Source organism: Gobio gobio (assembly GCF_949357685.1).
Source record: "Gobio gobio genome assembly, chromosome: 14".
Lineage (NCBI taxonomy): Eukaryota > Metazoa > Chordata > Actinopteri > Cypriniformes > Gobionidae > Gobio > Gobio gobio.
Genome location: NC_137107.1, coordinates 41,959,191 through 41,981,181, shown reverse-complemented (window position 1 = coordinate 41,981,181; position 21,991 = coordinate 41,959,191). Strand labels below are relative to the sequence as shown.

At 36.4% G+C, this 21,991-nt stretch overlaps 1 protein-coding gene across 2 annotated transcripts in view; it reads left to right on the top strand.

The window, feature by feature from the left end:
• Positions 1–21,991, top strand: part of col5a1 (procollagen, type V, alpha 1) — a 110,961-nt gene that overhangs the window by 42,785 nt on the left and 46,185 nt on the right. For both annotated transcript variants that reach the window (XM_079835157.1, XM_079835156.1), the window contains exons 5-9: positions 10,197–10,328; positions 16,177–16,293; positions 16,795–17,349; positions 18,538–18,984; positions 19,321–19,377. In XM_079835157.1, the coding sequence (XP_079691283.1) occupies positions 10,197–10,328; positions 16,177–16,293; positions 16,795–17,349; positions 18,538–18,984; positions 19,321–19,377 (1,308 nt within the window). The remainder of the gene's footprint in view (positions 1–10,196; positions 10,329–16,176; positions 16,294–16,794; positions 17,350–18,537; positions 18,985–19,320; positions 19,378–21,991) is intronic.

The following is a 21,991-nucleotide window of genomic DNA, read 5'->3' as shown; positions in this document are numbered from 1 at the left end:
TGATTTTCTTCAGAAAGAATGCATTAAATTGATCAAAAGTGAAAGACTTAATGTTATCAAAAACTTTTTTTTATCAAACTTTCTACAAAAAAGCAACACAACTGTTTTCAACATTGGGAATAATAATAAGAGATGTCTTTTGAGCAGCAAATCATCATATTAGTATGTGACTGACTGGAGTAATTATTACAGGGTTATGTTTAAAATATTTTGCAATTCCAATCTGCTTAAATAACATATAGCACATTTAAATATATAATCTGTATACTGTATGTGAATAGAATGCTTAAACTTTCCCTGCACGAATGAGCAAGAACATTTAAGGCCCTGTTTACACCTGGTATTAAGATGCGTTTTGGTCGATCGAGTCACAAGTGGACGAGGGAGACGCATTCCCATTTACACCTGGTGTTTTAATCCGTCTCTTTTGTCCACTTTCAACCACTTCTGCCCTGATTTCTTCGAGGGGAGGCTTCAGTTTCTGCTCTGATATCCGTAAAACCCGCCGAACACTGTGAATGCATGTTAGAAATCAGAACATCGTGCTTGGTAACTTTTTGAGCAATGTTACCGTCAACAGGCAACCAGGTGAGACACAGGGCCCACAACCAATATAAAGTATCCAGATAGAAATTTGTTGCCCATTCTCAATGGGAAAGTGCCCAAGCCCCGTGTATCATCACCTTAAAGGATTAGTTCACTTCAAAATGAAAATTTCCTGATATTTTACTCTCCCCCATCTCATCCAAGATGTTCATGTCTTTCTTTCTTCAGTCGAAAAGAAATTAAAGGGTCACTAAACCCTAAACCAACTTTTTTTAGTTAATGATCTGCAAGACTGGGGCTTTATTAGTGCTGTTCATTGATCCGAGTAAATGTTTTGACATTTGGGTATAAAGTGTTTTAATTCTATAATATATGGTGTAAAACGGTCTGAGTGCTGCCCTCTTAAAGGGTTAGTTCACCCAAAAATGAAAATTCTGTCATTAATTACTCACCCTCATGTCGTTCGACACCCGTAAGACCTCCGTTCAGATCCGGCGCTCGGACAGATGACCCGGAAGCGATTTGTTTACAAGCAGAGGAAGACGCGCGTGTCTAAGCTGTTGAATTCTACATTGATCATGCTTTAGGTCTCGGCGTAGTTCTCAAAATGGGGTTCAAGTGTGCAATTCATGGATTCCCGAACCCCGGCGCTACGTCATATTCTCGTGCATGCGTCGTGGAGACACACACGGAAGACAAGAACAAGTTGGATAAAGGTGTTATTTTGATTTTTTTTTGCGCACAAAAACTATTGTCGTCGCATCGTAAAATTATTGTAGAGTCACTGTGGTGAGATGGACTTTGTAACGACGTTTTAAGTGCCTTTTATGGGTCTTGGGAGTGTCAATGTACTCAATGCCAATGGAGGCCTATCTGAAGCCTTTCTCAGCCATCAGCTTTCAACAAAAATATCTTCATTTGTGTTCCGAATATGAACGGAGGTCTTACGGGTGTCGAACGACATGAGGGTGAGTAATTAATGACAGAATTTTCATGAACTAACCCTTTAAGGTTGAACGGTGGCTACTGCAGTTGGATTTTCCTATTGGACGTTGTGGGTCATCGTGACGTATGATGGTTCTTCCAACGCCTCCCTATCCACACCCCTGACACAAGCTCACCACACCCTCAGAAATGTATTCCCCAATCACATGACGAGAACGGCTTCACTCCAGTATGAACTGTCATGTTACATGAAGTAGAAACATTATGAATGAAACTTACTTGACACTTGCTTTAACATTGTAATGAAGAAAAAACGGTTAAATAATGCAGTTGTCAGTACACGTCAGGCTTTTCTTGCGATATTATTGCCGCCCGTCATGTGTACAGAAGATCATTTTCATACATGACGAACAACAATACTGTAACGTGCTGGCGTATATAGTCTAACTTTTATTTGAGGAAATCTGTTTATATTAGGTTTATATCTGTTCTATTAGGTTTGAACTTATTGGTCCTGCGCTGCTTATTGATTCAGTTAATTTGAATGAAAATACATCATATGTATCTGATCTATTTTTAGTGGCATTCAGTGAAAGGATTTGACTGGTGCTTCAGCCTTCGTCTAGTGTGACCTTTCCGACGTGATTACGTAATCACTGACGTGCACAGAGCAGCGCAAAATGACCAATTTAGGTTAAAAAGTATATAAATGTTTATTTTTTCTTGAAAATGACTGATGGTTTGCCTAGATAAGACCCTATTCCTCGTCTGGGATCGCGCAGAGCCTATGAAGCCCTTCAACATTTTGGTTGCCATTGAAGACCATTGTGTGGAGAAAAATCCTGAAATGTTTTCCTCAAAAAACGTAATTTATTTTCGACTGAAGAAAGAAAGACATGAACATCTTGGATGGCATGGGGGTGAGTAAATTATCGGGAAATGTTCATTTTGAAGTGAACTAATCCTTTAAGAAACATAAACTTTATAATGCTTCCTAGTGAAAAACATTCAACATTCAATGCTGCATTTGTGGAAGCTGATCATAAAAAGCCAAGAACATTTTGCTGCCGGGCTGGAGATGCCATTATAATTAAATGGAAAAGTGAAAGTGGAGGTGAGTGATGGGGAATGGGAGAAATGAAGTAGCGAAACTTGATGGAGGGTTGGTGGACAAAAGGAACGTAGGGAAAATGCAGTGGTAGACATGCCTGTTGCTTTTGGCAAAGATCTTAAAGGTCTCCAGACGCTACCACTGTGTGTGTGTTCACGTCACTGGATGGTTTAGTTTCTGTGGTTGTTTTTTTGTTTTTTTACTCTTGAGAATGGCCAGACGCTGCCTGGATGTGTGTGCGCGCACCGTCACGCGTGTGCATGTGGCGATTGTGGTCTCTCGTTCAGCCAGATATTTAGTCGCTCTTGTGGTGAGTTTCCTGCTGCTTCGTTAAAATCTTTTTGCAATCTCTCCCACTGTGAGAGTCCATATTCTAATGCGGATCACATGCGGTCTGTTTCCCGTGTCTTGGGCTGATGAGCTCATAAGCAGCTGCGATGATGTCATTTTTAAACAAACCTAATAAGTACAAGACCTCAAAAGCTTTAAAACTCCAGTTAAACTGGACAGGGCGAGTGTGGGTGAATCTAACATAGCCTGTCAAGAGGGTCTCTGTCTGGGTCACATTTAACTCCAAAATCTGTAGAAATTAACCGTTTTTTAAGGACCATTAAGATGTTTTATATTGTGTCTTAATTTTAATAATAATTAAACACATTTCTCTACAAATTGCTTTGAAACAATCTGTATTGTAAGAAGCGCTATTAAGGTGACTTGACTGCGATGCAGAAAAAAAATACTGTATTACATTAATGAGAATCACCAGAATTGCACAAATACAAAAAAATTTGGCATTCAAAATAATGTTACTGCCATGTGATATTAATAATGTTGTAAATTATAATACATATATGTATATATATATTATAAATATCATTTATATCATATATTATTAAATGTATTATTTATAATGCTATTTATATTACTAACTATATATAAAATATTATATTAATATATTACATTAATATTATAATACACATAGAACATGTATAATATCAATTATAAATAATTATTGCTAATTATAAATGATATATAATATAAAGTAATATTAATAACAATATACATTATACTTAATATTATAAATTTATCTTTAGAAAATATATATATATATATTCTAATGATAAAAATATATTATTGTATTATTATTATATATTATAAATTATATTAAATAAATAATTATACAGTTATAATCAAATGAGATATATATATGATATGATGTATATGATGATATATAATATAAAGTAATATTAATGACAATATACATTATACTTAATATTATAAATTTAACTTTAGAATATATATATATATATATAATGTAGAAATGTTATATGTATAATAATTATAACATATACATATATAATGATATATATATAATAAATGACTCAGACGTGTGTGTATGTGTGTGTGTGTGTGTGTGTGTGTGTGTATATATATATATATATATATATATATATATATGGACCATTTAAAACCATTCGGGCTGAAATGTTTTCATGGGATTCACCCAGTGTGTGTGTGGGTGTGTGGCATGTGTGTGTGAGCCTGTTGCATGTGTGTTGAAATGAAATATTGCAGAACAGAACAAGGAATCGAGATGTTTTCAAGCACTGAAGGGAACGTGTTGTACTCTGGGCTCCCTACCAGAAAAGTTTGGGATTGTTCCTCCATTTTTGCTTATTTGCAGCAGTGCCGTCTATCGCCCCTTTCTGTTGACTGCAGCCATGTGACACTAATTTATTAAAAAGTTGTGCCGTTTTTAAGCATTTAAACGTGTGTGTGCGCACACAGTTTTGGCTGCGTACGTCGCCACAGGCAGCTGCTGAAACAGTTAGCTTGGACTCCAGAGAGAGACGTGGGGAGTTTTGGCGAAAAAGGCGCTCGTATTTCAAAGTTGCTGACAATGCAATGTCTATTATTCTCTCTCTCTGTCCCACATTAATGTGATAAACTTCTCTCAGACACACACAAATCCCAGAATAGATCAGTTGTCTCTGTACACCTCTGTGTCTCTCTCGCTCTTCTTCTGTTTCTGCTCTTCTCCTTTCACGCTATGCAAACAGAAATATTGTATGTTCAAATCTGGAGTGATGCAGAAAGTCCAAGGGTTCATTTTTACAGAGCCAGATGACAGAGAAATGATTTCAGTTTGTGCTATTGTTAGCTTATGAGCAGTGGAGGATGACTGGGATTAATCATAGATTCAAGGGAAATGGGGATTTATGATGGACTATATATTGTTTGGAAATGCCAAATGTTTTATTTTAAGCTTAGGGCTCATCTGATTTTATTTTGGATGGTGCAAAAGAGTGGTTCAATGATAGTTGAAAAGTTGGTCTGTCACCATTGTGTCCATGTCATTTGCTTTGTATAAGAGTGTGTGCTAAAATTACAGCTCACTAATCTACGGTGATTATATTTAGTTTACATTAAGACAGTAGATTTGTCTTTGTGTGTTTTGGGCCAGTTGAAAATGTTTGAAGTGTGTGTGGATTTAGGAAACTATGGATTTTGGATCTGAATCTGGTGTCAAGTCCAAACACATGTTTACACTGGCAAACAATCCAGAGTAACAGCCAACCAGAAATGACTACAGTCATTGTTCCTACAGTAAAGCCTTCGGAAAATGTCACGAGTGACAAATAGAACAAAAACAGGGAATGAAACCAGGAAAGACACTGATGCTACTTACACTGTTTGGAGAAAACGCTAATGCAAATATACTGTTCAGAAGTTCTGGGGTGGTCAAATCGTTTGAAAGAAATCTGTTGTGCTCATTAAGACTGCATTTATTTGATCAAAAATACTGTAAATGTTGTGAAATATTATTGTAATTTTAGATAACTATTTTCTAATTGAATATATTTTCAAATGTATTTTTTCTCTGTAATGGAAAAGCTGAATTTTCTCCAGTCTTCAGTGTCACATGATCCTTCAGAAATCATTCTAATATGCTGATTTGCTGCTCAAGAAACATTTCTTATTATTATCAATGTTGAAAACAGTTGCACTGCTTAATATTAAATATTAATATTAAAACATGATTTTGTTTTCAGGATTTTTTGATAAATAGAATGTTCAAAAGTGCAGCATTTATTTGAAATAATTGTCAGTTTTGATTAATTTAATTAATCATTGGTACATAAAAGCTTAAAAAAACGTTTAGTCCATATAAACTGCATGCTAATAATATAATTATATAAATTAATAAAATAAATTAGTGATTTAATTAAAGTGATTTTTCCTCTGTACACAAAAAAAATTATGTTTACAAATGTTTTATTTATTCATGGCAACTTTGAGTGAATTTGCAATCAATCAACAAGCTACATTGAGTTAGAGGAACTTAATAATTTGTAGCATAAACACTCATTTTTAAGTTGATTACTCAAAAAAAAGTTGCTCTAACTACCAGAGTTGTTGCCCTGGAACCAATTAATCGTATCTATTTCAGTTCAGCTGTCATAGCACATGCTAACAACTTATTTAACATGTATATTTAATGGACAAGTAAGATATTACTTGTCACTGGCATTAGCGCAGTCATATAGAGTCAATGGGCCTTATTCATGAAACACGCGCAGAACAAATTTGTGTGTAAATCGTTCGTAAAGACTTTGACTTTTTACCAAGCCGTCAAATCACAGTGGAGGAAGGGCGGGACAAAACTACACCGAGCAATCATCCTACTGGTACACCGACTGAACAACAATAATGGAGAAGTTAATACTGCTCATTCAGTAATATTCTTCAAAATGAGATACTAGTAACGCATTACTGCCATGGATATTCTGTATCATAGCAATCAAAGTATCTCCCTTGCAAATCGCATTTAAGCGCCACCAGCTGGCCGTTTTCAGAAGAGAACCAGGTGTTTTTTGGCTGGCCAAAAATGCTTTGGGTGGACATCACCTGCTGTGCCTCACGTATTAGATGGAGCACTCTGAGCGCCTGAAGTTAAAAAAAAAATCAAAAGTCATCACGTTTTTTTTCTGTTGTCCAATCAAATGAATGGAGAGGCGGGCCTTCCGTTGTGGTGACCGTTACCTTGATGAGACTGACAGGACAGCTGATTCGGCGGTTTCTTAGCAACATAAAAAAAACGCAGGGCACTGCTATTTTCTAAATTGAAAAACGTCGACCAATAAAAGGCAGTGCGGTGCGCCTCGTGTTTTCGAACCTGAAAAACGCGATCTGTGTGATCGGGGCCTCAGTCTGTTTAGCATTTATGCAAAATACTAGAGCTAAACCTGGGAAAGAATTCCAGAAGATTCCACAGCGTTCCTGGACATGTCATTTGCAGTTGTAACTCATGGGCGGGGATTATGCTAATTATGAATGAGCGTGCCCGCGCGTCCTAGTTACGAATGTTTGGAATTCATTAATATACACACGTTTAATTACTGAATATGTGGTATACGAAGCATGAGAAATGCGATACCTGGCAAAGGTTAATGATGATTGAATAGCTAGTGACATCTACTGGACATTTCGTCACCTTTGTTTCCCTATATGTGATTGGTTGAAGCCTTTTCTGTCACTGCGAGAGTAAAAAAATCGACATCGAAGGGAATTTTTTTTTGTTTTTTCGCTGCAGCACCTCTACTTCCTGCTCTCTACTGCGCAACTCCTGTCCCGAGATCGCTACTGCGCAGACTCTGTCCCAAATCTGCGCAAGATGTCAGCGCCATGTGCGGGCCTCCGAAAGCTTCAACTCCTGTCAGCAGAAGTCAATGAAGTCGCGTCGTCCATATTTTCTTTTACGGTCTATGGTGTGGAAGCACTCATTACACAAACAGCTGATAAAAAAAATAAAACCATGCGCGAAAACCAATGGCCAGTCAGAGGTGTTTACGATTCCGCTCACATTTTTTAAATGTCAGTACCGACTTGGTATCACGGTCGGTACTTTTGACAACACTATATCAAAGTACTTAGTGTGCTTTTATTTTTTGCTGATCCGAAAAATGATCCGATCCGTGATTCAAAATGGTAATAGATCCGAGCTGTGAGTTTTGTGATCCGTTACTCCACCACCAAGTAAACATAGTTGCTGTAACTAACGTATTTTGCTTAATTTAAAACTTGTCATGTTACCCTGCACCAGAGTTTCTCTGAGAATTTTTTTTTTTTTACCCATAATTCTCTCTGTTATGTAATGTGTCATCTAGAACTCTGTGTTCAGCGGTTTGGTCGACACTAGAAGCGTTTTGTCTTCCAGTTTTCTCTGTGGATCGTGTTCCGCTGCTCTTGTGTTTAGTGTGCCGATTCTTTCTGGTCACATGCAGCCAAATCTCCACGCAGCCCAGAGAGCCTTCTGCACAGCTGTCTCTCTCTCTCTCTCTCTCTCTCTCTCTCTCTCTCTCTCTCTCTCTCTCTCTCTCTCTCTCTCTCTCTCTCTCTCTCTCTCTCTCTCTCTCTCTCTCTCTCTCTCTCTCTCTCTCTCTCTATCTCTATCTCTCTCTCTCTCTCTCTCTCTCTCGCTCTCTCTTTTGTTTTCCCATGATGACTTAAATCTTCTTTATTTGTTAATGTGTGTGTGCGCTAGTCTCTTCATGTTTGACTCTAAACTCATGTCAGTTCCAGACATTCATCTTCCAGTTCACACTCACTTTGCCCACATTTTCTCCGCCTGCTTGTACAAGTTTCCTTGGATTGCTCTGGGAAAAATGTGTATTTGTGCGTGTATAACAAGGAAAAGTCTCCGATTAGACTTGATATATGAATTTGACTGCTATAATAAATCAGTGTGGTAATTCCTGCACATTTACAAACCAAACAATACCATTTTTTCTAACGATTATGCAACATTGGCTTTTGAAGAAGTTTCGCTTTATTTATTTAGTTAAACTGTCAAAACTTTCAAAACAAACAGTAACTAAAATGGGTCAAAAGACATTATAACTAATTAAAACCATTATAAGCACAAACCAACATGGTTTCCCCACATCATGGGAAATCAAATGCCACAATATTTTTTATATAATTTCATTAAAATAACATTTATCATAATTAAGCCATTTGTCAACGCTTATCTTTAACTACTGTACATGTTGCCATAAAAACATCCAGACTGATCCAAACCGTTAACTTGTGAGTTTGTGAGTCTTTTTGACTGATTCAAAAGAGTAATTTGTTCATGAACCAAGTCATTTTTTATATATAGCGCTGTATACAATACAGATTGTTTCAAAGCAGCTTCATAATTAATAAACAGGAAAATAACAGTGTCATTGTTATAAAACCCATCAATTATTAAACAAAATCAGAAGCTCTACAGAAGAATGAATTTGAATCAGATTATACCGGTAACGATTGTGTGTGTGTGCATGTGGGAACAAGAGAGAAATGCTCTCAAATGATAGCAATTTAGGGTAAGTTGTTTATTGTTTTGCAGTGAGCACATACTGTAAAGTCTGTGTGTGTGTGTGTGTGTGTGTGTGTGTGTGTGTGTGTGTGTGTGTGTGTGTGTGTGTGTGTGTGTGTGTGTGTGTGTGTGTGTGTACGTGTACAGGTGCTGGTCATTGTGCCCTAATTTGATTGGACAGATTTGGCTTTTTCTCAGGTTCTGACTCAACTCTCTCCTCCCAGTCTGTGACCCACTTTTACTGTGTCTGTGTGTGTGTGTGTGTGTGTGTGTATTTCCTGTCCTATTGAAACAGGTGTTTCATCCCTTTTCCATGCTCTATTCATTATTTTTTTTCCAAAAACCATGGTTATTGAATGAAAGGGTACAGCTGTTTTGCAGAAAGCTCAGCTATCTCCCCTGTTTCTGTGTGTGTTTTGAGTTTTGGATTCATTTGATGTGATGTTTTTACTTCCTGATATACTTCCTTCCTTATTTGAATGCCCAGCTCGTCCGGATTGTGTCATTGCCGTTTGATCAATAATTGGTTACACAGTGGTTCTGTAAGTGAGTCATAATTCAGTAACCGCTATATATATATAGAAGTTTGTGTTTACATAATATGTGTGTGTGCTGTGTATAATTATTATGTATATATAAATACACACTTTCATGTATATATTTAAGAAATATTTGCATGTGTATATATATTTATATAAATATTTTATATGTATACATTTTCTTAAATATTGACATGCATGTGTGTGTATTTATATGCATAATAATTATACACAGTACACACACATATAGTATGTGTAAACAAACTTTTATTTTGGATGTGATTAATCGCGATTAATTGATTTCCCAGCACTAATATATATATATATGTATATATATATATTATTCAATGTATCATTAAAATGATTAAAATAAATAAAAACAATAAAAATAATTAACATTTCTTAGTAAATGAATGAATGAGGCCTGTATGCTGTATGAAATATAACAGCTTTTTTTATTGTGCATTAAATGGACTGCACTTCAGTCCATAAAATCCTTATTTTCATTTGCATCAAATTAGATTTTTTCATTCACTGTGGTCTAGGGAGTGGTGAGGGAGTAAAATGTTGGCTGGTTCACTGCCTCATGTTTCCTTTTACATGCCCTAGATCAAGTATAAAGATATGTCAATCCTCTATATTTGTTTTGTGTTCTATTCAAAGTTGTAATGGCTGATTTCTCTGTTTCTAGGGTGAAATCCAGCAACTGATGATTGTATCGGACCATCGTGCTGCGTTGGACTACTGTGAGCACTACAGCCCCGACTGTGAAGTTCCTGCCCCTGAACAGCCCCAGAACCAAGACCCAAACACTGATGAATATGTAAGTTCACATACTTCCTCCAGGATTCCTTTTAGAGGTGGAAGAGTGATAAAGTCGTGTGCCACCAAAGCTTTTTTTAGCCAGCTGAAAATGCCAGGCACTTTTCTGAAAAATAGAGGAGGCACACAAAATTCGCTTTAAAATGGCTTTTTTTTTTTTAGACAGAAAATGTACAGAAAAAGACACATATACAGCAAGACACATATAAACATAATTTCACTCACCTAGCCTATCACTTAAAGCAAAAATCCACCCTTCTGTCCTTTAAATGTCCGTGTTAAAAGAGCATGTTCGGCCGTTTAGTGAAGCTGATTGCTGTTTGTATCTTAGCTTAGCCTTAGCTTAGCCTATAGGCGTGGAGTCCTCCTTCATTTGAAATTTGCAGCTGTTGTTCGAATGGTAGTTTGATAAATTTGTTTGCGATCAGATATTCAATATCTCTACTCTCCATACGTAGTCAGCGGTAGCAGTTCAAACTAATATCACACAATTAACGTCTCTTCCATGATTAGTTGATACACCAAGGGAGGCTAGCCTCCTCTGCCATGTTACTTTTCTCAACACTCCTAATCGCTAAACGTGAAATACTCGATCGTGATTGGCTACTATTGGCTATTTTTACCAATGGAGGCACAAGTCTCCGGCTATGGGTTTGCCTCCCCCTCCCCTTCTCTATCTCCTCAGACTTCCGTTTCGCACATTCTGGGAAGAGCACGGTGGTTACACTTACTGAGTTGACATTACAAGCAATAAATATATACAGTCAAACCAAAATTTATTCTGACATCTTCAACATTTTCTCACATTATCACAGTTTATTCGCTATAGTTTAGAAAATAGTAATAAAATATGACAAGAACTGTGTCAGAACAAATTCATCTTGATAATGTCATAAGTTTGATAGAAAGGTATGTAATTGATTACAATCAACCAATCAGCTGTCAGCTGTTAAATTTAAGTACACAATTAGATAATACCAATTTAGATCAACCAATGACCAAGCAATGCTTCATTTTGTTAAGGTTGCATTAGCAATGAAAGAAAAAAAACACTTGATCATGGTCAGGTCAAAGTGTCTGAATAATGTTGGTCCCAATTTTTTTTTAATCAATTTTACTGGTAGTCCACTTTATGAAGAATTTTTGGGTATAATATGTCACAGGTTACTTTATTTTGCTATCTTATCTTACATAAATGAACTATAGTGTATATTTTCATCGCAGTGTAAGGGCAAAAAGGGTCCTACCTGTGCAAGTGCCTGCCTAGTTACTAGTATATAATTTTTGAATATCATTTGTTTCTGAATATAAAAATGTCAATACAATCGAAAGCATTTGCTGTTGTTTTAGATTGTTTTGTCCGGTTGGGATTTTGCTCTGCTTGTTGCTGTCGTAAGTTGCCGTTGAACAAGCAGGATGTATTTGTCCCGCCCCTCCTCCACTGTGATTGGACAGCGTGATGAGCGGTCACATTTTACCCAAAGTTGAACATTTAAAAAATGTTAAAAAGCCAAGCAGTCAAATAAACGATTAGCGGCTCGTCATACTGCTGCTGTTTTTAAATTCTCTGCACTCCCGTGGAAAAAATACTTAAGTGCACACACGGCTTAAGGACGTCCTAGAATCCTTGGCGTTCTGTTCGGCCCAGTCTGCACAAAACAGAGAGCAGAGATCAGTTTCTTGTAGCTCGTCGAGATCAGCTCAAATGAAGTCAGAAACATGTTGAGTGTTTGGACAGCCGAAGCACTTTTAAATCTTCACATCAGCCAAGCACTTAGCAATAATCCCCAGCTATGCCAGTTTTCATAACAGATATGTTTTGACCGGAGGTCATAATGGTGAGCCGTTAATGATACTTAATTTAAAATGGTGAATGATTTATTATGTGTGCAAGTACTGCTCAGGTTTTCTTCAGAAAATGTAGAAATCTGGTTTTGGTGTTACAGTTGGCATGTCTGACTGCACAAAGCACTGGCTGTTTGACTATTTATACATTTAGTCCTTTTTGAAATGAGATGGAATGAGAACCAAATTAAAATGGAGTAATAATACCTGCCCACACTTGTGTGTGTACGTTTCAGGCATATTAATTCTTTATGGCTCTTTCCATTTCATCGGAAAAGACCCAGCTGCAGGCAATGTAGAATATATTTTTCCAACCGAACGGATGACCTCATCAGTCAGAGAAAGAACGAGCAAGAGAGTGATAAAGGGAGGAAATGACAGCACCGAAGCAGGTCTCGGCCTGTAGAGCGTTTGAGCTGTTTGGCTAGCATATTGTATTATCAATATGCCAAAAAATTTATAGAATAGACATTGTTTTGACACAAAATAAAATGCTACATTCATATGTGACTGTTTTCTGTTAGAAATAACACATTTAGAATGCAAAAGAATTGGTAATTTGTCATCAATTAGGATTATATTAAAGGGTTAGTTCCCCCAAAAATGAAAATAATGTCATTTATTACTCGCCTTCATGCCGTTCCACACCCCTAAGACGTTCATCTTCGGAACACAAATGAAGATATTTTTGTTGAAATCCGATGACTCAGTGAGGCCAGCATAGCCAGCAATGACATTTCCTCTCTCAAGATCCATTCATTTATTGAAAACATATTTAAATCAGTTCATGTGAGTACAATGATTCAATATTAATAAAATAAAGCAACGAGAAAATTGTTGGTGCGCCAAAAAACCCAAAAATAATGTCTATGATATAGTGACGGCCGATTTCAAAACACTGCTTCCTGAAGCTTTGGAGCGGCAACGAATCAGCGTGTTGAATCATGATTCGGATCGCGTGTGAAACCGCCAAACTGCTGAAATCACGTGACTTTGGCGCTCCGAACCGCTGATTCGATACAGTGATTCATAACGCTCCGAAGCTTCATGAAGCAGTGTTTTGAAATCGGTTATCACTATATAAGTCGATATTTAGTTTTTTTGGCGCACCAAAAATATTCTCGTCACTTTATAATATTGATATTAAACCACTGTACTCGCATGAACTGATTTAAATAGGTTTTTAGTACATTAATGGATCTTGAGAGAGGAAATGTCTTTGCTGGCTATGCAGGCCTCACTGAGCCATAGGATTTCAATGAAAATATCTTCATTTGTGTTCCGAAGATGAACGGAGGTCTTACGGGTGTGGAACAGCAAGATAGCGAGTAATAAATGACATTATTTTCATTTTTGTGTGAACTAACCCTTTAACATACACAAGATAAAAAATGGCACAGTTTTTATTTCATGGGGTCAGTTGAGTGTTCATACTCAGTCTCTGTCCATCTGGCTCCACTCAGATGCCAATATCCTCTGAGTGCTATGGAGAGAGGAAGAGAAGGCATTAAATGAAAGACTGAGAGATTTAGCATGTGAAACATTATGAGAAAATAGTTTAAGCTGAATAACACGGAGATGACCGACCGTTTTCAATTGATTCTCAATGGGAGCTAAGCAAAAGGGAATTGTGGGATTGACTGCGGGCGAGAGCGTCAAAACAAGTGCAGAAATGCTGAATATAATGCAGACGAGAGGTAAAAAATCTATAATTTCACATTTATGTGACTAATAAAACTTCAAGATTTTGTCAGTAGTGCTGGAGTTCCTGGTGGGTTTGATGCTTGAATCACACAGTTATATATTACTATATTTTATTCATTTGACTGAAAGTTTTTCCTACCCTAATTCTGCATATATGCATGCACCCTGAAAGCGTTGCTAGCGGGATGCTCTACCATTCGATATTCAGGAACATAAATGAACAAACTAATGAAAAAGAATCGAAAATTAAACCACAGCTGTCAGATATCTTCATAAAAGGGAGAAGTTTCCTATCGGAAAACTGTTGTGGCCAACATATGGCAAAGTTATCTCTGAGTTATGTCTGTAAAAAGAAATGATATACATGTGACTGCAGCATGTGGTGCTTTTTCAGCCATGCATGGACTTTTACATCTTTCAGGGCTTTGATGTCAGTGTGTTGGCATGGAAACGACCCTCTGCTGACCTCGCGTTCACCTTTTTCACGTTTGTGTGTGTCAGGAGCTGTAAATCTGAGTGTGGGGCATTAGTAGGGGGCAATATGAAAGAAAAGCCCCTGCACCTTTGACCAGTCCTTCAAAAGCCACTTCCATCGCTTAAATATCAGTGAAATCTCTCTACAGATGAAAACGTGATGAGTTATCCGTTGCTAATGTGTGGGAATTAGGGAGAGAGAGGCAGAACGGTGGATCCGAGCGAGAGGTCGGCGAGCGGCTGGAATTCCTCACGTTCTTCTCTTTCTCGCTAGATAAGAGAGAACATGGATTTCCGCTGGATTCAATCAGAGGGAATCCCTCCTCTCCTTTGCTCTTTCAGTGTTTTATTTTCAAATACATATGTGCATATACTGTATATGTGTATTTATTTATTCAATAATATAATGTTAAATATTCATAAATTAATAAATTAAAGTAATATATATATATATATATATATATATATATATATATATATATATATATATATATATATATATATATATATATATATATATATATATATAAATAAAAAATTATATATTCATTTTACTATCACATATACAGCTGCCATAAACAATTGTGTGTATATATAAATATATATATATATGAAGAAATATCCAACCTCAAGTACTGTGCTTTTTAAATATAATTACTGCTCCGCGTGTGTGTTCACAGTGTGTGTGTGTGTTCACTACTGTGTGTGTGCACTTGGATGGGTTAAATGCAGAGCACAAATTCCAAGTATGGGTCACCATATGGGCCACACGTCACTTCACTTCACTTAATATATGCACATATTGCATATGAAAATTTATTTATTTTAAAATTGTGTTGAATATTTTTAATAAATAATACATGGAGATATATATATATACACACTTTTATATATACATATAAAAGAAAATATATTGAATCATTTGTCTCACCTAAAGTATTAAAATGTCAAATATTGTGCTTTTAAAATATATTTATATACTAGTTTTATAGTCAGAATATTCAATGTTTTTTATGTACACACACGCGCGTATATAAAACACACATATATGTGTGTATATAAAAATTATTTATATTATATTTATATGAATAAAACCAATAAAAATAAAATGATGAAATCATTCGTTCCACCTCAAGTGTTAAAGTTTCGAATATTGTGCTTTTTAAATATTTTCATATTCATATATTACTTTTATATTCAACATATTCACTGTTTTATATTCAAATATGTTTACATGTATTTGCTCTCACTTGAATATTTTGCATATAAAATAAGCACTAGTGGTTGAGCTCTTTTTTTATCAAGGAAAACAAATAATGTTAACATATGCTGCATTCACATCATGTCATAATTCCCATAATTACAGGATGTCAACGCTTGAGAGACTCTTGAGAGACTGAACTCATGTTCATGTCCTCAGGCTCAGAAATAATTTGTTTTTTGCATTGCTCAGATTGCCAAAATGGATCCATATGCAGGTTTATATCTTAATGGGTAGTATGTAGTGTAACGTTCTATATTCCATCTGAAACTAGTTTAAACAGCTTTTTGCTAACATAATTATTATGGATGCAGCTTGAATGATCTCATTCCATGAGATTACAGTACATGGAATATATTCAACCACCCATATGCACATGCAAAAGAACTAAGAAAGCTAAAAACAAATAGATTCACACTCTAGAATATTGATATTAACTGTAATTCTATTGTGGTGTTCTGTCATGTTCTAGAACACAGTTTTCAGTACTCTGCCTTTTTTTTCTGGAACACATACAGTGTTTTAACATTTAATAACACTGAATATTCCCAAAAAATTTCTTCAGAACACAGAGGATGATAACTACTATTACGAATATCCCTACTATGAGGACATGGACAACGAAAAGACAACAGAAACGACAACTGATGAAGCGACTGAAACCGAAACTGAAGACCTAACGGTCAGTGTTATTTGAATATTTTGAATGAGCTTTTATTTTCTATGTTCACTATTCATTTTAAGTTTAGTTTAAGTTTTAATTTGTTTTTTTTCTGCTTAGCATTAATTTATTTTTATTTTAGTTTTAAGTTTGCTAAGTGTATTACTTCAGCCTAAACTTATTTTATTTTAGTTAGTTGTCAAGGCAGCATTTTTTATTTTTGTAAGTTTTAAGTTTTCAAAGTCATCATTAAACTGTGTTTGTTAGCCATTTCTATTCCGTAATGTGGCACTTTTGCAAGTAAAAAGATATTTAATGAATAAAAATTGTAGAGCGGGACTGTTGCTGAAAACTACTGTACTGTAGATGGACTCGCACAGTCCCCAGCATTAGTTTGCAGAGAACTTCTACACAGTGAAACTGAAATATTCCTAATTGGGATCAACTGGATTGAAACTGAATCAATCAGGAAATCCCCAGCCGAGCGGTTCTAAAAAAGTGTCTATTTACTGTGTTTACCAGGTGTCTGTTCCGGATAGCCGTCGTGTAGTTACCTCAGTTATCACTAGTGGAACAGGAGGCTCCAGCAGTTCATCGAGTAGCTCCTCCTCCTCCTCTTCATCCTCTTCATCTTCCAGTTCTACAACAAATAACGGTGAAGACCCATACGAAGGCTACGATGGATATGGAAACGGATACGACACGTACTACGACGAGTCGACCCCTCAGCCTGATGGCTCCCGGACCATCACGATCACTAGTACAGGCACAGGCACTGGAGGAGAAGTAGATATTGGACTGGGTGAGGTGGATTTGGGATTGGGAGGAGACCTGGACAGGCGGATAATCACATCATCATCATCATCATCATCATCAGGAGGAGGAGGAGGAAGTGGAAGAGTGCACTCAACTGTCACAATGATTAGCAATGGAACCTCCGGCTCCGGCTCTAGCAGCAGAATCAGTACTGGCTCCAGCTCCGGCTCCGGCTCCAGCTCTAGAATCAGTATCGGCTCTGGCTCCAGCACTGGTGTTAGTACAGGCTCCAGCTCCAGCTCCAGCTCTAGCTCTACCTCAGTGAGTTTACTTTTTATTGACTATATTTTTAAAGAATGTTCTATGTTTTAAATGTATTTCATATGTTTTGAAAGTTTAGCTTATTATTGCAATTGCTGCAGTGTTTAGTATAATAGTGTATCAAGATGCTATTTTACTAGAGTGGATTTTACTCAACTCAGGGGTCCAGTCTAAAAAAATACTAGATTTATTGATAACATTTAATATTAGCAACAACTCATTGTTATTCTGTTTTATTTGATTTGTACTGTTTATTTTATTTTAAAGAATATAAATATATTGACTGTATTTTTCAAGAATTTTCTGTTTAAAATTTTGTTCATATGTTTTGCAAGTTTTGATAATTATTGCAATTACTGCAAAATTCACATTTTCATTGCAGCCTGTCAAGAACGTGTGTGTGTGTGTGTGTGTATACAGGTGCTAGTCATATAATTAGAATATCATCAAAAAGTTGATTTATTTCACTAATTCCATTCAAAAAGTGAAACTTGTATATCATTCATTACACACAGACTGATATATTTCAAATGTTTATTTATTTTAATAATGATGCTTATAACTGACAACTAAGGAAAATCCCAAATTCAGTATCTCAGAATTTTTTTAGAAATCTTGGCCAAGTGAAAAGTATGAACATGAAAAGTGTGAGCATGTAGAGCTCTCAATACTTAGTTGGGGCTCCATTTGCCTGAATATAGGCACAGTCTGTGGCATATATATATATATATATATATATATATATATATATATATATATATATATATATATATATATATATATATATATATATATATATATATATATATATATATATACACACTTTATATATCTAAACTTTTGGCAATAAAGTGTATATATACTGCAATTTAAAAAAATATCTGTTTAAAGAAAATATAGCCTATTTTTATGACAATAAAAATACTGTACTACAGAGTATAATGAGAATTACCACTAAAAATGAGCTTTTTGTCATAAACTTAGTTTAAAAATATATTGACCTAAAAAAAAAATAATAATGAAATAAATAAATGAATAAAAAATCTTTTGATTTTCGGTTGACATCCAATATAGACTTGCTTAGATATATAAATGTCAGAATCAATAGATGTACACACATAAGTGTGTGTGTTATTGGTGGGTTATTGGTGGGTTATGATGTCTGATGGCTTGTGAATATTTTTGCAGGTTGGTGGCGGTTATGATGATACCACGTACGGTGATCTGAACTATGGAGAGGAATTTGAAGGATACAGTGAGGGAGAATATACCGTGGGAGGAGGCGAAAGCAGCAGGACTTCAGTGTCCGTAGGGGGCGGCTCTGTTTCTGTTGGAGGAGGGTCTGTATCTGTTGGGGGTGGTTCTGTATCAGTTGGAGGCGGGTCTGTTTCTTCAAGTGGCTCAGTTGGGGGCGGATCCGGCAGTGCTGGCGCCAGCGCGGGGGCGGGGTCTGTTGCAACAGGAGGACAGGGAGGAATCGGTGGAGAAGCCGATTCCATCGATATTGACAAGTTTAAGGAGGAGTCGATCACAGATTTCACTGATGAAGAACTGGAGAAGATGTATGATTATGAAGACCTATACCCCGACGGCAACAAAGAGCTGCCTGCAGAGACCGACGAGGGCTATGGACAGGTGATCTCTAGTTACGCCCATGCAATGCAACCCAAACATCTATGCAAACTTGTAGGAAATATTCTGTTTGTTTCCTCCATTGAGCACAAAAGGAGAATGTCCTGCCATTCTTTTCAGTATCATTTTTAAAAAAAAAGTGTGTTCCATGGGGGAAAGAACGTCGTGCAGGTTTTGAACGACATGAGGTTGAACTCTAATTCATTTTTGGGTGAATTATCTCCAAAAAAAAAAGTTCTCAGAATTGTTTGTTTTATTTATTACCTGCAACTCCATTTATAATCCACATTGTGTTTACACTGATATAAACTGAATTCAACTGAGTTTGTGTTTCCAAAGGTGGATGGACTGAGAGGAGAGAAAGGCCAGAAAGGAGAGCCTGCGATCATTGAACCTGTAAGTGGCACTCAGTGTATGACGCACACACGCACACACACACACACACACACACTACCGTTTAAAAGTTTGGAGTCGGTAAGATTTTAAAATCTTTTTGAAAAAAGTTTCAAATGCTCACCATATATTCACGCACAATATAAAGTAACTGTTTTCTATTTTAATATCTTTTAAAATGTCTTCAGTGTCACATGATCCTTCAGAAGTAATTTGTAATGCTATAAATATATGGTGATATTAATAAAATAAAAATATTAATTTATTCTACTGACCCCAACTTTTTAATAGTAGTGTGTGTATATATGTGTGTGTATATATGTGTGTGTGTATATATATATATATATATATATATATATATATATATATATATATATATATATATATATATATATATATATATATATATATATATATATATATATATATATATATATATATGAGAAGTTTAATGAGGTGGTTAATCTTAAAAAAGTAATCTGGATTCACTCCTGATTTGCATTTGCATTCTAAAAAGAGCGAATCACTCCAGTTTCAGAGTCTCAGATTTGCTGATGCGTTTACCATGCTGAGCCTGACAACTATATTTGCATGATGGGAATCATGATGGTCTGTCTTTGCATAAAGTCTTCACTGTTCACGTGGCTCTTGATGTCTAACAGCTGTGAGATTTCAAACAGATGTCATTGCGCTCTCAGCGTGAGAGCATGGACGCAGTACAAGAAGACATCTGGATTTATTGTGAATGAACATCAGGATGTATAAAGAGGCTAGATCTCAGCTAACAGGGAACATTTTAAGAACTTATCAACAAAGTTACGAACAAACCCAGTAACTTTAATAAATGTTCCTAGTTATCTGGTCTTTATTCTCAAATCTTAGCACAAAAACATTATTTAGACATTGTTCATGGAACGTTTTTAAGACGTGGGTGGGGAACATTGATCCTGGAGGGCCAGTGTCCTGCAGAGTTCAGCTCCAACCCTAATCAAACACACCTGAACCAGCTAATCAAGGTCTTCAGGATTACTAAAGTTACAGGCAGGTGAGTGTGTTTTTCAGCTTAACTATGCAAGAGAGTGGCCCTTCAGGATAAACGTCTCCCACCCCTGATTTAAGAGAACTAACAGAAATAACGTTTTTATAACTGAAACATTAGCAAAACGTTCTTAGAACATATTTTTGTTAGCAGGGATCCTACCTTTGCAGCCATATCAGGGAAAGACCATGCAAAGTCTGGGTTTATGTGCTATTCAGAAGTCACTGATGCAGAGATACAAGAACAGATCAATGAGAGGATCAGTGTTATTTCAGATTCAAGGAAAAGCGCAATCATACAGATCAGGACAGCTGGTTTTAATGAAGGATGACCATGTGGTTGCAAAAATGCTCAAATCACATGCTTCTTTCTGAAAACGCCCACATTCTCTCTCGTTTCTGCACACACACACAAACTGTGTCCACTCTGTGTTTATTGGCACGTAAGGAACGCACCAAAACAAAGCGAACATGCCCAATGCCACGACAACACACTCAGATGATGCCCTCGGGATGTCGCTAAGACCCACAGCATCTTTAAAAAGCGCCAGATTAGATCAAGATGTTCAAACAAACAAATGCGTTTTTTTCTTTTTTATCGGATAGGGTGCGTCCCAATTCGCATTGTATCCGTCTTAAATAGTATTCGAAAAAATAATTAATATGTCCCAAATCGTAGGCTGAATCTGAAATCGCCCCCTATACCATCAAATAGGGCGTTATTTGAGGGGACAGCCATTTGTAATGGTGTCCGAAACCATTGTGGACATTATTGAGTGCACTCATTCAATCCCACATTGCACTGCAATAACGAGTGTACAGCCGATGTACACACAACGGCTGTCCGACTTCACTCACTCGTTTTCATTCACTTCTTCAAATGAACTGTATTAGTGGACTAACGTAGGGAATAGTGAATGAGGGAATAGGGGAGATTTCGGATTCAGCCCTAGTATGTTGAAATGAGTATTCCAAAGATAATTGGATGGTCAACTATTTCCGGTTAGAATTCGAAGTGCAGATCTCTGCACTCTCTGACGGCTAATATTGCCCACGACCCATTGCGAGTTGGACGAGGATTCGATTAGAACTACAAATGTGGATAAAAAGTGTTAAAAAACTACAAACATGGCGGGTGAGCGAGTCCGACGGTTAAGCAGAGAGGTTTTGATAAAGGGGTTTGAGTGAATAATTATCAGTGTCTAACCTGACAAAAAGATGTTTATTCATTGTTATCCGCATTATATTTCATCTGCAGCAACTGTAATGATACGTTTGGCTAATAACTTTTAAACACATCATCATATTCAAATTGCAAACACATGAGGGGAGTATCCGCATGAAATACCCACGACTGAAAGATCAACGTCCTACTACAATTCTCTCCGATATGGTAGGAAATGAAACTAAACTGAATGTGACAAGATGATTGACAGGGCAGTTTACGGTGACAGGATGAACGTAACCAAGCGACAGAGCTGTCCGTTAAAGATGACGAAGTAGTATGTCCTAAAGCTTGCCTACTTTTCTGCTACGCACTCAAAAGTATGTAATTTTTCTTCATATAAATAGTACATAC